Source organism: Salmo salar, chromosome ssa01 (assembly GCF_905237065.1).
Source record: "Salmo salar chromosome ssa01, Ssal_v3.1, whole genome shotgun sequence".
Lineage (NCBI taxonomy): Eukaryota > Metazoa > Chordata > Actinopteri > Salmoniformes > Salmonidae > Salmo > Salmo salar.
The window spans coordinates 106,237,993-106,255,462 of record NC_059442.1 but is presented as its reverse complement, the minus strand read 5'-3'; the positions used below and the strand labels follow the sequence as shown (position 1 = coordinate 106,255,462).

Genomic DNA, 17,470 nt, shown 5'->3' with positions numbered 1-17,470 from the left:
CAGTTAATCCACTGATTGATAGTATGAGGGGACAGTCAGTGAACAAATGCTGTTGTCAAGGCTACGACAGCGCCAGTGCAATGAGTGGAGCTGACTTAGGTGTTCAAGAACTCATATCAGACCGAGAGCCTAATGCTTCTTAGGTAGTTCTTTATGAGTTTTAGTTTTGAAAATGATATCTCTGCAGAAGCAACAGTTATATTGATGGTAAAAACAGCTTGAGTTGCCGTAGCAACATCAGTGAAACTGGGCAGTAGGGAGTTGTACTTCAAATACAGCAGTTCAGTAACATCTATAATTAATTAATATATTTGTATTATTTATTTTTTATTTAAACTATCCAATTCAGTTAAGAAACAAATTCTTACTTTACCTTTATTTAGCTAGGCAAGTCAGTTAAGAACAAATTCTTATTTTCAATGATAGCCTCCAATACCCTACTCAACAAGCTGGATGCAGTCTATCACAGTGCCATCCGTTTTGTCACCAAAGCCCCATATACTACCCACCACTGCGACCTGTACGCTCTCGTTGGCTGGCCTTCGCTTCATAATCGTCGCCAAACACATTGGCTCCAGGTCATCTACAAGACCCTGCTAGGTAAAGTCCCCCCTTATCTCCGCTCACTGGTCACCATAGCAGCACCCACCTGTAGCACGCGCTCCAGCAGGTATATCTCTCTGGTCACCCCTAAAGCCAACTCCTCCTTTGGTTGTCTCTCCTTCCAGTTCTCTGCTGCCAATGACTGGAACGAACTACAAAAATCTCTGAAACTGGAAACACTTATCTCCCTCACTAGCTTTAAGCACCAGCTATCAGAGCAGCTCCCAGATCACTGCACCTGTACATAGCCCATCTATAATTTAGCCCAAACTACTACCTCTTCCCCTACTGTATTTATTTATTTGATTTATTTTGCTCCTTTGCACCATATTATTTATATTTTAACTTTGAACTTTCTTCAAACTACAAATCTACCATTCCAGTGTTTTACTTGCTATACTTTATTTACTTTGCCACCATGGCCTTTTTGCCTTTACCTCCCTTATCTCACATCATTTGCTCACATTGTATATAGTCTTATTTCTTTCTACTGTATCATTGATTGTATGTTGTTTTACTCCATGTGTAACTCTGTGTTTTTGTATGTTGTCGAACTGCTTTGCTTTATCTTGGCCAGGTCGCAATTGTAAATGAGAACTTGTTCTCAACTTGCCTACCTGGTTAAATAAAGGTGAAATAATATAAATAAATAAATAAATAAAATATATAAAAAATTGGCTCTTGGGCTCCCCACCTTCCTGGGACTGCGGGGGTGTCAGATATGCCAGTGTTTCTCTCCATATGTTCACTAAGATTAAAGTTATTATAGGTCTGCATAGTTTGAGGTCTGGATTGAACAACACAAATGTGCACTTAGTTGTTTGTGATATCCATCAGTATGTTGCTCATTTTCATAACCAACAGTCTCTTCCTCTATATTTCAGATGTTGAAACCATCAGAAGACATGCAGGTGTGTTTAATACTCTGTGACATCCACAAATTATAACATACATTTTACATTTACATTACATTTTAGTCATTTAGCAGACGCTCTTATCCAGAGCGACTTACAGTAGTGAATGCATACATTTCATACATTTAATTTAATTTCATGCATTTGTAATTTTTTTTGTACTGGCCCCCCGTGGGAATCAAACCCACAACCCTGGCGTTGCACACACCATGCTGGCGTTGCAAACGCCATGCTCTACCAACTGAGCCACAGGGAAGAAGACATACCATACGAAACGTAACATATTATACCAAATAGAGTGTCTCGGATTTACTTACAGAATAATAGCAAATGCTTCAAACCTCTTTGGTGGATTTGACAGTTCTAACACAGTTCCACCTCTGACACTGTCAAAACAACCGCTATGTTGGATAAAACAGATCTGATTGAATCCAGCCATAAATAATGTATTAACATTAGTTTAGAGGTTGTCACCCATGACCTAATGAAAACTGCTACAGGATGTCCTGTTCTCTCTACCTCAGTCACACATGGACCACTAATAGAGGAAGACAGTATCATGTGTCAGAGATCAATACAGTAACATGTTGTCCTCAACGTGCATTATACCCTCTGATGTCATGATGTCATTGTGTTTACCATAGTGTATTATACCACTGATGTTGATGTCATTGTGTTTACCATAGTGTATTATACCACTGATGATGATGAATGATGTCATTGTGTTTACCATAGTGTATTATACCACTGATGTTGATGTCATTGTGATTACCATAGTGTATTATGCCACTGATGATGATGAATGATGTCATTGTGTTTACCATAGTGTATTATACCACTGATGTTGATGTCATGATGTCATTGTGTTTACCATAGTGTATTATACCACTGATGATGATGTCATGATGTCATTGTGTTTACCATAGTTTATTATACCACTGATGATGTCATTGTGTTTACCATAGTGTATTATACCACTGATGATGATGTCATTGTGTTTTCCATAGTGTATTATGCCACTGACATTGATGTGATGATGCCATTGTGTTTACCATAGTTTATTATACCACTGATGTTCATGTCATTGTGTTTACCATGGTGCATTATACCACTGATGTTCATGTCATTGTGTTTACCATAGTGTATTATACCACTGATGTTCATGTCATTGTGTTTACCATAGTGTATTATACCACTGATGATGATGTCATTGTGTTTACCGTAGTGTATTATGCCACTGATGATGATGTCATTGTGTTTACCATAGTGTATTATACCACTGATGAGGATGTCATGATGTCATTGTGTTTACCATAGTGTATTATATCACTGATGTTGATGTAATGATTTCATTGTGTTTACCATAGTGTATTATACCACTGATGTTGATGTCATGATGTCATTGTGTTTACCATAGTGTATTATACCACTGATGTTGATGTCATGATGTCATTGTGTTTACCATAGTTTATTATACCACTGATGATAATGTCATTGTGTTTACCATAGTGTATAATACCACAGATGTTGATGTCATTGTGTCATTGTTTACCATAGTGTGTTATACCACTGATGTTCATGTCATTGTGTTTACCATAGTGCATTACGTACTGGAACATGTGGTTATCTTTTCGTCAAAGGCTTATATAGTGGAGAGGGGGAAGGATGTGTTCATCGTTTATAACCCCTGTCTCTTCACAGGGGTGGGCCACTGATCAAGCAGGGTGCCATTGTGTTTACCATAGATCAAGCAGGATGCCATTGTGTTTACCATAGTTTATTATACCACTGATGTTCATGTCATTGTGTTTACCATGGTGCATTATACCACTGATGTTCATGTCATTGTGTTTACCATAGTGTATTATACCACTGATGTTCATGTCATTGTGTTTACCATAATGTATTATACCACTGATGATGATGTCATTGTGTTTACCATAGTGTATTATACCACTTATGTTGGTGTCATTATGTCATTGTGTTTACCATAGTGTATTATACCACTGATGTTGGTGTCATTATGTCATTGTGTTTACAGTAGTGTATTATACCACTGATGTTTATGTCATTATGTCATTGTGTTTACCATAGTGTATTATACCACTGATGTTGATGTCATTGTGTTTACCATAGTGTATTATACCACTGATGATGATGTCATTGTGTTTACCATAGTGTATAATACCACTGATGTTCATGTCATTGTGTCATTGTTTACCATAGTGTATTATACCACTGATGTTCATGTCATTGTGTTTACCATGGTGCATTATACCACTGATGTTCATGTCATTGTGTTTACCATAGTGTATTATACCACTGATGTTCATGTCATTGTGTTTACCATAATGTATTATACCACTGATGATGATGTCATTGTGTTTACCATAGTGTATTATACCACTTATGTTGGTGTCATTATGTCATTGTGTTTACCATAGTGTATTATACCACTGATGTTGGTGTCATTATGTCATTGTGTTTACAGTAGTGTATTATACCACTGATGTTTATGTCATTATGTCATTGTGTTTACCATAGTGTATTATACCACTGATGTTGATGTCATTGTGTTTACCATAGTGTATTATACCACTGATGATGATGTCATTGTGTTTACCATAGTGTATAATACCACTGATGTTCATGTCATTGTGTCATTGTTTACCATAGTGTATTATACCACTGATGTTCATGTCATTGTGTTTACCATAGTGCATTACACCACTGATGTTGGTGTCATTATGTCATTGTGTTTACCATAGTGTATTATACCACTGATGTTGGTGTCATTATGTCATTGTGTTTACAGTAGTGTATTATACCACTGATGTTTATGTCATTATGTCATTGTGTTTACCATAGTGTATTTTACCACTGATGTTGATGTCATTGTGTTTACCATAGTGTATTATACCACTGATGATGATGTCATTGTGTTTACCATAGTGTATTATACCACTGATGATGATGTCATTGTGTTTACCATAGTGTATTATACCACTGATGATGATGTCATTGTGTTTTCCATTGTGTATTATGCCACTGACGTTGATGTGATGATGTCATTGTGTTTACCATGGTTTATTATACCCCTGATGATGATGTCATTGTGTTTACCATAGTGCATTATACCACTGATGTTCATGTCATTGTGTTTACCATAGTGCATTACACCACTGATGTTGGTGTCATTATGTCATTGTGTTTACCATAGTGCATTATACCACTGATGTTCATGTCATTGTGTTTACCATAGTGCATTACACCACTGATGTTGGTGTCATTATGTCATTGTGTTTACCATAGTGTATTATACCACTGATGTTGATGTCATTGTGTTTACCATAGTGTATTATACCACTGATGATGATGTCATTGTGTTTACGATAGTGCATTACACCACTGATGTTGGTGTCAGTATGTCATTGTGTTTACCATAGTGTATTATACCACTGATGTTGATGTCATTGTGTTTACCATAGTGTATTATACCACTGATGATGATGTCATTGTGTTTACCATAGTGTATTATACCACTTATGTTGGTGTCATTATGTCATTGTGTTTACCATAGTGCATTATACCACTGATGTTCATGTCATTGTGTTTACCATCGTGCATTACACCACTGATGTTGGTGTCATTATGTCATTGTGTTTACCATAGTGTATTATACCACTGATGTTGATGTCATTGTGTTTACCATAATGTATTATACCACTGATGATGATGTCATTGTGTTTACCATAGTGTATTATACCACTTATGTTGGTGTCATTATGTCATTGTGTTTACCATAGTGTATTATACCACTGATGTTGGTGTCATTATGTCATTGTGTTTACAGTAGTGTATTATACCACTGATGTTTATGTCATTATGTCATTGTGTTTACCATAGTGTATTATACCACTGATGTTGATGTCATTGTGTTTACCATAGTGTATTATACCACTGATGATGATGTCATTGTGTTTACCATAGTGTATAATACCACTGATGTTCATGTCATTGTGTCATTGTTTACCATAGTGTATTATACCACTGATGTTCATGTCATTGTGTTTACCATAGTGCATTACACCAGTGATGTTGGTGTCATTATGTCATTGTGTTTACCATAGTGTATTATACCACTGATGTTGGTGTCATTATGTCATTGTGTTTACAGTAGTGTATTATACCACTGATGTTTATGTCATTATGTCATTGTGTTTACCATAGTGTATTTTACCACTGATGTTGATGTCATTGTGTTTACCATAGTGTATTATACCACTGATGATGATGTCATTGTGTTTACCATAGTGTATTATACCACTGATGATGATGTCATTGTGTTTACCATAGTGTATTATACCACTGATGATGATGTCATTGTGTTTTCCATTGTGTATTATGCCACTGACGTTGATGTGATGATGTCATTGTGTTTACCATGGTTTATTATACCCCTGATGATGATGTCATTATGTTTAGCATAGTGCATTATACCACTGATGTTCATGTCATTGTGTTTACCATAGTGTATTATACCACTGATGATGATGTCATTGTGTTTACCATAGTGTATTATACCACTGATGATGATGTCATTGTGTTTACCATAGTGTATTATACCACTGATGATGATGTCATTGTGTTTTCCATAGTGTGTTATGCCACTGCCGTTGATGTGATGATGTCATTGTGTTTACCATAGTTTATTGTACCCCTGATGATGATGTCATTGTGTTTACCATAGTGTATAATACCACTGATGTTCATGTCATTGTGTCATTGTTTACCATAGTGTATTATACCACTGATGTTCATGTCATTGTGTTTACCATAGTGCATTACACCACTGATGTTGGTGTCATTATGTCATTGTGTTTACCATAGTGTATTATACCACTGATGTTGGTGTCATTATGTCATTGTGTTTACAGTAGTGTTTTATACCACTGATGTTTATGTCATTATGTCATTGTGTTTACCATAGTGTATTTTACCACTGATGTTGATGTCATTGTGTTTACCATAGTGCATTATACCACTGATGTTCATGTCATTGTGTTTACCATAGTGCATTACACCACTGATGTTGGTGTCATTATGTCATTGTGTTTACCATAGTGCATTATACCACTGATGTTCATGTCATTGTGTTTACCATAGTGCATTACACCACTGATGTTGGTGTCATTATGTCATTGTGTTTACCATAGTGTATTATACCACTGATGTTGATGTCATTGTGTTTACCATAGTGTATTATACCACTGATGATGATGTCATTGTGTTTACGATAGTGCATTACACCACTGATGTTGGTGTCAGTATGTCATTGTGTTTACCATAGTGCATTATACCACTGATGTTCATGTCATTGTGTTTACCATCGTGCATTACACCACTGATGTTGGTGTCATTATGTCATTGTGTTTACCATAGTGTATTATACCACTGATGTTGATGTCATTGTGTTTACCATAATGTATTATACCACTGATGATGATGTCATTGTGTTTACCATAGTGTATTATACCACTTATGTTGGTGTCATTATGTCATTGTGTTTACCATAGTGTATTATACCACTGATGTTGGTGTCATTATGTCATTGTGTTTACAGTAGTGTATTATACCACTGATGTCATTATGTCATTGTGTTTACCATAGTGTATTATACCACTGATGTTGATGTCATTGTGTTTACCATAGTGTATTATACCACTGATGATGATGTCATTGTGTTTACCATAGTGTATAATACCACTGATGTTCATGTCATTGTGTCATTGTTTACCATAGTGTATTATACCACTGATGTTCATGTCATTGTGTTTACCATAGTACATTACACCACTGATGTTGGTGTCATTATGTCATTGTGTTTACCATAGTGTATTATACCACTGATGTTGGTGTCATTATGTCATTGTGTTTACAGTAGTGTATTATACCACTGATGTCATTATGTCATTGTGTATTTTACCACTGATGTTGATGTCATTGTGTTTACCATAGTGTATTATACCACTGATGATGATGTCATTGTGTTTACCATAGTGTATTATACCACTGATGATGATGTCATTGTGTTTACCATAGTGTATTATACCACTGATGATGATGTCATTGTGTTTTCCATTGTGTATTATGCCACTGACGTTGATGTGATGATGTCATTGTGTTTACCATGGTTTATTATACCCCTGATGATGATGTCATTGTGTTTACCATAGTGCATTATACCACTGATGTTCATGTCATTGTGTTTACCATAGTGCATTACACCACTGATGTTGGTGTCATTATGTCATTGTGTTTACCATAGTGCATTATACCACTGATGTTCATGTCATTGTGTTTACCATAGTGCATTATACCACTGATGTTGGTGTCATTATGTCATTGTGTTTACCATAGTGTATTATACCACTGATGTTGATGTCATTGTGTTTACCATAGTGTATTATACCACTGATGATGATGTCATTGTGTTTACCATAGTGTATTATACCACTTATGTTGGTGTCATTATGTCATTGTGTTTACCATAGTGCATTATACCACTGATGTTCATGTCATTGTGTTTACCATAGTGCATTACACCTCTGATGTTGGTGTCATTATGTCATTGTGTTTACCATAGTGTATTATACCACTGATGTTGATGTCATTGTGTTTACCATAGTGTATTATACCACTGATGATGATGTCATTGTGTTTACCATAGTGTATTATACCACTTATGTTGGTGTCATTGTGTTTACCATAGTGTATGTTTCTCTCTACAGTGAATGTGATTCTAGACCCTGATACTGCACATTGTAACCTCATCCTGTCCGAGGACGGGAAACAAGTGAGACATGGAGAACTAAATCAGATTCTCTCTGACAACGTAAATAGGTTTTCAAATTGGTCTTCTGTCCTCGGAAATGTGGGCTTCTCAGGGAAGGTCTACTATGAGGTGAAGGTGGAGGAGAAGACTGAGTGGACTTTGGGTGTTGTCATTCAGTCCATCAATAGGAATGAAAGTTTTAGACCGATCCCTAATAAAGGAGCCTGGACTGTGGAGCTGAAGAATGGAGAGTACACAGCTCATGCTGATTCCCCTGTCACCTTCACCCTGAGAGAGGAGCCCCTGAAGGTGGGGGTGTTTGTGGATTATGAGAAGGGACAGGTTTCTTTCTTCAATGTGGAGGCCAGGTCTCATATCTACTCTTTCACTGGCTGCACCTTCACTAAGAAACTCTATCCATTCTTCAACCCTGGTGGTTCAGATAGTGTTTCACTGGTCATCTGTCCTGTAGATGCCACTGACTGACTGTTTTAAATCAAACAAGGCAGATACAGTATAAACAGCAGTAACTCCTATTGAGAGACTTAATGTACATGAGTTCTTAGTTATAGATTTCCTGTCAATCTTTGTTGTTGTTGTAGAGTGGACCAGTTGATTGTTTATTGGATAGGACAGAGAGGTAAAGGTAGGAATGTTGAAAGAGCTATGGGTTGGATCTGAACCCATTCTGGTACTGAACCATCCCAGACCACTGATTTCTTGTTAATGTTTGACTTATCTTTGACGTTTCTTTCACCCATCCCGTGGACTGTTATGTCTTCATGAGTGTGTGTTATATATTTTTTTTTATTCTCTGTGTTTCCTAAAAGTATAGTGCTTTCTGTGGTGGTGGGGCAAGCCAGCAGAAAATACGGAGCGTTGTGCCGTGATTGGCTCAGTGTTCTGTCTCTCATGGGGACACTTTGTCACCGCCAAGTCAATGGGTAGACTTCCAAAATTCTAGCCCTTTGGGTGCTGCCATGGAATTACATTAGAAGTGCCCATCCAAGAAGGCTCAAGGTCATTGGCCACAGATTAAATGATGTCAAATCCCATTACATGTAGAGTAGCTTTGATTGGACTGATCTTGTCAACATCATACTTTCAACATCTTAGCTAGCAGTCAATATCATGAATCAAGTCGACAATCTACTGGCAAATCCTTTTTAATCCTTGTCTTATGAAGATAAATAATGGAGTGAAATTATAGATAAAACGAATCGGTGCTTATCCTCCATTGGACATAAACATTACACAACAAGTTAGAAATCGCAAATTCAGCAATGAGTAGTTTGGAAGGAAGTGAGCACAGCACAACAAGGTGAGTCCAAATTGTCTTGTATGCTGCTGCATAAATGATGTAATATGCCAGTGTAACGCCCTGGCCATAGAGAGGTTTTTTTTGTTCTTTATTTTGGTTAGGCCAGGGTGTTACATTGGGTGGGCATTCTATGTTCATTTTCTATGTTGTCTGTTTCATTGATTTTGGCCGTGTGGCTTCCAATCAGGCACAGTTGTTGTTGGTTGTTGCTGATTGGGAGTCACACATAAGTGCCTGTTTTTCCGTTGGGGTTTTGTGGGTAATTGTTTCTGTTAGATTATTTCCCAACAGGACTGGTTTGCTGTCGTGTTTTTGTTCAGTTTTGTATAGTGTTCTTACGTTAATTAAAATCATGATGAACACTAACTCCGCTGCGCCTTGGTCTACTCTCTCTCCCGACAGCCGTTACAGCCAGGAAGATATGTATACTGTAGCTAAGAAAGTAATACTAAATGTATGTTGTGTAGTAAAATGTTAGTAGCCCATGTGCCTCACGCTAATAATTTGGTCCCTTTTCCCTTTTTTTGTACATTTCAAAAGTGCTGAACAAATAGTTATATTGACAACGTCCGTCCTAGCTCGCTCATTAACCTCTATGGGCTAGGTGGGACGCTTGCGTCCCACCTACTCAACAGCCAGTGTAATCCCGTGGCGCGTTATTCAAATACCTTAGAAATGCAAAATCTAAAAATTTTCAAACATATGACTATTTTACACCATTTTAAAGATAAGACTCTCGTTAACCTCTATGGGCTAGGTGGGACGCAGGCGTCCCACCCGTGGTGCACTCCATCAACAGCAGGTGCATTTCAAGAGCGGCAAATTTGAATCCAAATAAATGTCAAAATTCACATTTTTCAAACATACAACTATTTTACACCCTTTGAAAGATAAACATCTCCTTAATCTAACCACGTTTTACGATTTCAAAAAGGTTTTACGGCGAAAGCATAAATTTAGAGTATGTTAGGACAGTACATTTACAAGAGTTGTGTGTAATGTTTTGTCAATTCAAAGACAGGGTCACCAAAACCATAAAACCAGCTAAAATGATGCACTAACCTTTTACAATCTCCATCAGATGACACTCCTAGGACATTATGTTAGACAATGCATGCATTTTTAGTTCTATCAAGTTCATATTTATATCCAAAAACAGCGTTTTACTATGGCATTGATGTTGAGGAAATCGTTTCCCTCCAATAACCGGCAGTCAAGTCAGCATCACAAATTAAATAATTAAAATTAGAAAACATTGGTAAAATATTATATTGTCATTTAAAGAATTATAGATTTACATCTCTTGAACGCAATCAACTTGCCAGATTTAAAAATAACCTTACTGGGAAATCACACTTTGCAATAATCTGAGCACTGCGCCCAGAAAAATACGCGTTGTGATACAGACTAGTCGTCATGTTGGGGAGATCTAAAATCGAAAATACTATGTAAATAATCCATTACCTTTGATTCTCTTCATCAGATGTCACTTCCAGGTATCACAGGTCCATAACGAATGTAGTTTTGTTCAAAAAAGCTCATCATTTATGTCCAAAAATCTCCGTCTTGTTAGCACATGATCTAAGCCCGCCGGACTTCACTTCATGAACGAGGGGAAAAAATATATTTACGTTCGTTCAAACATGTCAAACGTTGTATAGCATAAATCATTAGGGCCTTTTTTAACCAGAACATGAATAATATTCAAGGTGGACGAATGCATACTCTTTTATAACGTATTGGAACGAGGGTACCCAACATGAACTCGCGCGCCAGGTGTCTAATGGGCCATCATCGTTCCATGGCTCTTGTTCGGTCAGATCTCCCTCCAGAAGACTCAAAACACTTTGTAAAGGCTGGGGACATCTAGTGGAAGCAATAGGAAGTGCCAAAATATTCCTCAGCCCCTGTGTTTTTCAATGGCATAGGTTTAAAGGTAATACAACACATCAGGTATCCACTTCCTGTCAGAAAATGTCTCAGGGTTTTGCCTGCCAAATGAGTTCTGTTATACTCACAGACACCATTCAAACAGTTTTAGAAACTTTAGAGTGTTTTCTATCCATATATAATAAGTATATGCATATTCTAGTTACTGGGTAGGATTAGTAACCAGATTAAATCGGGTAAAAAAAATTTATCCAGCCGTGCAAATACTGCCCCCTAGCCCTAACAGAAAAACATTAGATTATGTCAGCAGAGTACCCAGCCAGAAATAATCAGACACCCATTTTTCAAGCTAGCATATAATGTCACATAAACCCAAACCACAGCAAAATGTAGCACTAACCTTTGATGATCTTCATCAGATGACAACCCTAGGACATTCTGTTATACAATACATGCATGTTTTTTTCAATCAAGTTCATATTTATATCAAAAACCAGCTTTTTACATTAGCATGTGACTAGCATGTGACTAGCATTCCCACCGAACACTGCCGGTGAATTTACTAAATTACTCACGATAAACGTTCACAAAAAGCATAACAATTATTTAAAGAATTATAGATACAGAACTCATCTATGCACTCGATATGTCCGATTTTAAAATAGCTTTTCGGTGAAAGCACATTTTGCAATATTCTCAGTAGATAGCCCGGCATCACAGGGCTAGCTATTTAGACACCCAACAAGTTTAGCACTCATCAAAGTCAGATTTACTATAAGAAAAATGTTATTACCTTTGCTGTCTTCGTCAGAATGCACTCCCAGGACTTCTACTTCAATAACAAATGTTGGTTTGGTTCAAAATAATCCATCGTTATATCCAAACAGCGGCGTTTTGTTCGTACATTTCAAGACACTATCCGAAAGGGTAAATAAGGGTGACGAGCATGGCGCAATTCGTGACAAAAAAATTCTAAATATTCCATTACCGTACTTTGAAGCATGTCAACCGCTGTTTAAAATCAATTTTTATGCCATTTTTCTCATAAAAAAGCGATAATATTCCGACCGGGAATCTGCGTTTAGGTAAACAGACAAAAGAAAAGAAAGCATTCGGTCGACGCGGGCACGCGCCTAAGCCCATAGTACTCTGAGTGGCCACTTGCCAAAAGCGATAAAGTGTTTCAGCCAGAGCCTGCCTCGATATCGTTCAGCTTTTTCCCGGGCTCTGAGAGCCTATGGGAGCCGTAGGAAGTGTCACGTTATTGCAAAGATCCTCAGTCTTCAATAAAAAGAGCCCAGATGAAACACTACTTGTCAGACAGGCCACTTCCTGCCTGGAATCTTCTCAGGTTTTGGCCTGCCATTTGAGTTCTGTTATACTCACAGACACCATTCAAACAGTTTTAGAAACTTTAGGGTGTTTTCTATCCAAAGCCAATAATTATATGCATATTCTAGTTACTGGGCAGGAGTAGTAACCAGATTAAATCGGGTACGTTTTTTATCCGGCTGTGTCAATACTGCCCCCTAGCCCTAACCTCTTACATCTAGACGTTCCGCTAGCGGAACACCTGCTCCAATATCCAATGATAGGCGTGGCGCGAATTACAAATTCCTCAAAAATACAAAAACTTCAATTTTTCAAACATATGACTATTTCACAGCATTTTAAAGACAAGACTCTCCTTTATCTAACCACACTGTCCGATTTCAAAAAGGCTTTACAGCGACAGCAAAACATTAGATTATGTCAGCAGAGTACCAAGCCAGAAATAATCAGACACCCATTTTTCAAGCTAGCATATAATGTCACAAAAACCCAGAAGACAGCTAAATGCAGCACTAACCTTTGATGATCTTCATCAGATGACACACCTAGGACATTATGTTATACAATACATGCATGTTTTGTTCAATCAATTTCATATTTATATCAAAAAACAGCTTTTTACATTAGCATGTGACGTTCAGAACTAGCATACCCCCCGCAAACTTCCGGGGAATTTACTAAATTACTCACGATAAACGTTCACAAAAAGCATAACAATTATTTTAAGAATTATAGATACAGAACTCCTCTATGCACTCGATATGTCCGATTTTAAAATAGCTTTTTGGTGAAAGCACATTTTGCAATATTCTAAGTACATAGCCCAGCCATCACGGGCTATTTAGACACCCGGCAAGTTTAGCACTCACCAATATCAGATTTACTATTATAAAAGTTTGATTACCTTTTGTTGTCTTCGTCAGAATGCACTCCCAGGACTGCTACTTCAATAACAAATGTTGGTTTGGTCCAAAATAATCCATCGTTATATCCGAATAGCGGCGTTTTGTCCGTGCGTCCCAGACACTATCCGAAATGGTAAATCAGGGTCGTGCGCATGGCGCAATTCGTGACAAAAAAATTCTAAATATTCCATTACCGTACTTCGAAGCATGTCAACCGCTGTTTAAAATCCATTTTTATGCAATTTATCTCGTAAAAAAGCGATAATATTTAGACCGGGAATGTCCATTTAGCTAAACAGAGGAAAGAAAACAAAGCTTTCGGTCGACGCGGGAACGAGCCTGAGTCTCACAGTACTGTAACCAGCCACTACCCAAACGCGCTACTTTGTTTCAGCCAGAGCCTGCAAAGCCACGATTCAGCGTTTTGCCGCCTTCTGAGAGCCTATGGCAGCCGTAGGAAGTGTCACGGGACAGCTAAGATCCTCACTCTTCAATAAACAGAGACAAGAAGAACGACACCTTGTCAGACAGGCCACTTCCTGCATGAAATCTTCTCAGGTTTTTGCCTGCCATATGAGTTCTGTTATACTCACAGACACCATTCAAACAGTTTTAGAAACTTTAGGGTGTTTTCTATCCAAAGCCAATAATTATATGCATATTCTAGTTACTGGGCAGGAGTAGTAACCAGATTAAATCGGGTACGTTTTTTTATCCAGCCGTGAAAATACTGCCCCCTAGCCATAACAGGTTAAGGTATCTTTACTTTTTTAAAGATCGCTTAAGTATGACAATTGGGTACTTTTTCGACCACTGGAATAGTGTCCTCACTGTCCTCTTGATCTGGTCCAAACTCATCAATACTCTACAAGCCAGAGTATTATCGTGGCATAACTAACATGTAGAGTATGTACTTTGATCACCAGCCATGTGTCTTTGACAGCTGTAATTATGGGCAAGTAAGGGTCAGGCCAAGTTTCAATCAGATCAAGCGATATCAGACACCCACACAGGGGATATTTTGGCAGTGTGTCACGTCCTGACCAGTATAGGGGTTATTTGTAGGTTGGTCAGGACGTGGCAGAGGGTATTTGTTTTATTTGGTTCGAGGGTTATGTGTATTGTAGAAGGGTGTTTTATTTATGTATTATGGGGTTTTGGTGTATGTTCTGGGTTTTGTATTCTAGGTTGGTTTTCTAGTTTGTTTATTTCTGTGTGGTCTGTGTGGCTCCCGATCAGGAACAGCTGTACGCCGTTGTTCCTGATTGGGAGTCATATATTAGTTGCGTGTTTTCACCTGGGGATTTGTGGGTAGTTGTATTTCGCACTGCTAGTGATTATTGTAGCCTGTGAAACTGTTACCTGTCGTTCTTTGTTTATTGTTTTGTTTCATGTTATCTTTATTCATTAAATATAATGATGAACATGCAACCCGCTGCGCCTTGGTCCTCTCTACAATACGACAGCCGTTGCACAGTGATTGAGGTGGAACTGCATTGGAGGTGTAAATCAGTGAGCAACTGCTCTTGATCATTGTTATGAAGCCAAAACCACCCCACTGGCTTCAGAGTGAAGGCTAAACAGAAATAATTGCGCTCAAATTCAAAAAATAGTCAAGAAAATAATGAGGATTTCTATAATCCTAATGGAGGTGTAGATTACATCTCACATTCCAGTGTTCCTAATGAAGGTGTAGATTACATCTCACATTCCAGTGTTCCTAATGGAGGTGTAGATTACATCTCACATTCCGGTGTTCCTAATGAAGGTGTAGATTAAATCTCAAATTCTTGTGTTCCTAATGAAGGTGTAGAGTACATCTCAAATTCTTGTGTTACTAATGAAGGTGTAGAGTACATCTCAAATTCTAGTGTTCCTAATGAAGGTGTAGAATACATCTCACATTCCTGTGTTCCTAATGAAGGTGTAGATTACATCTCACATTTCTGTGTTCCAAATGGAGGTGTAGATTACATCTCACATTCCAGTGTTTCTAATGAAGGTGTAGATTACATCTCACATTCCAGTGTTCCTAATGAAGGTGTAGATGACATCTCACATTCCAGTGGTCCTAATGACGATGTAGATTACATCTCACATTCTAGATTTCCTAATGCAGGTGTAGATTACATCTCACATTCTAGTGTTCCTAATGAAGGTGTAGATTACATCTCACATTCCAGTGTTCCTAATGTAGGTGTAGATTACATCTCACATTCCAGTGTCCCTAATGAAGGGTTAGATTACATCTCACATTCTAGTGTTACTAATGGAGATGTAGATTACATCTCACGTTTCAGTGTTTCAAATGAAGGTGTAGATTACATCTCACATTCCAGTGTTCCTAATGAAGGGGTAGATTACATCTCACATTCCAGTGTTCCTAATGGAGGTGTAGATTACATCTCACATTCCAGTGTTCCTAAAGAAGGTGTAGATTACATCTCACATTCCAGTGTTCCAAATGAAGGTGTAGATTACATCTCACATTCCAGTGTTCCTAATGGAGGTGTAGATTACATCTCACATTCCAGTGTTCCTAATGAAGGTGTAGATTACATCTCACATTCCAGTGTTCCAAATGAAGGTGTAGATTACATCTCAAATTCTTGTGTTCCTAATGAAGGTGTAGATTACATCTCAAATTCTTGTGTTCCTAATGAAGGTGTAGAGTACATCTTAAATTCTAGTGTTCCTAATGAAGGTCTAGATTACATCTCAGGTTCCTGTGTTCCTAATGAAGGTATAGATTACATCTCACATTCCTGTGTTACAAATGAAGGTGTAGATAACATCTCACATTCCAGTGTTCCTAATGGAGGTGTAGATAACATCTCACATTCCAGTGTTCCTAATGAAGGTGTAGATTACATCTCATGTTCCAGTGTTTCTAATGTAGGTGTAGATTACATCTCACATTCCTGTGTTTCTAATGAAGGTGTAGATTACATCTCACATTATATTGTTTGAAATGGAGGTGTAGATTACATCACACATTCCAGTGTTCCTAATGAAGGTGTAGATTACATCTCACATTCCAGTCTTCCTAATGGAGGTGTAGATTACATCTCACATTCTAGTGTTCCTAATGAAAGTGTAGGTTATATCTCACATTCCAGTGTTCCAAATGAAGGAGTAGATTACATCTCAAATTCTTGTGTTCATAATGAAGGTGTAGAGTACATCTCAAATTCTAGTCTTCCTAATGAAGGTGTAGATTACATCTCACGTTCCTTTGTCCCTAATGAAGGTGTAGATTACATCTCACATTCCAGTGTTCCTAATGGAGGTGTAGATAACATCTCACATTCCAGTGTTCCTAATGAAGGTGTAGATTACATCTCACATTCCAGTGTTTTTAATGAAGGTGTAGACTACATCTCACATTCCAGTGTTCCTAATGAAGTTGTATATTACATCTCACATTAAAGTGTTCCTAATGAAGATGTAGATTAAATCTCACATTCCAGTGTTCTTAATGAAGGTGTAGATTACATCTCACATTCCAGTGTTCCTAATGAAGGGGTAGATTACATTTTACATTCCAGTGTTCCTAATGAAGGGGTAGATTACATCTCACATTCCAGGTTTCCTAATGTAGGTGTAGATTACATCTCACATTCCAGTGTTCCTAATGAAGGGTTAGATTACATCTCACATTCTAGTGTTA

General features: G+C 37.6%; 1 protein-coding gene across 3 annotated transcripts in view; it reads left to right on the top strand.

The window, feature by feature from the left end:
* LOC123724367 (butyrophilin subfamily 2 member A1) overlaps positions 1-10,039 on the top strand; it is a 37,469-nt gene extending 27,430 nt beyond the window's left edge. For all 3 annotated transcript variants that reach the window (XM_045687191.1, XM_045687194.1, XM_045687192.1), the window contains 2 exons: positions 1,488-1,514; positions 8,309-10,039. In XM_045687191.1, the coding sequence (XP_045543147.1) occupies positions 1,488-1,514; positions 8,309-8,838 (557 nt within the window). In that variant the 3' untranslated portion in view covers positions 8,839-10,039. The remainder of the gene's footprint in view (positions 1-1,487; positions 1,515-8,308) is intronic.
* The last annotated feature ends 7,431 nt before the right edge of the window (positions 10,040-17,470 follow it).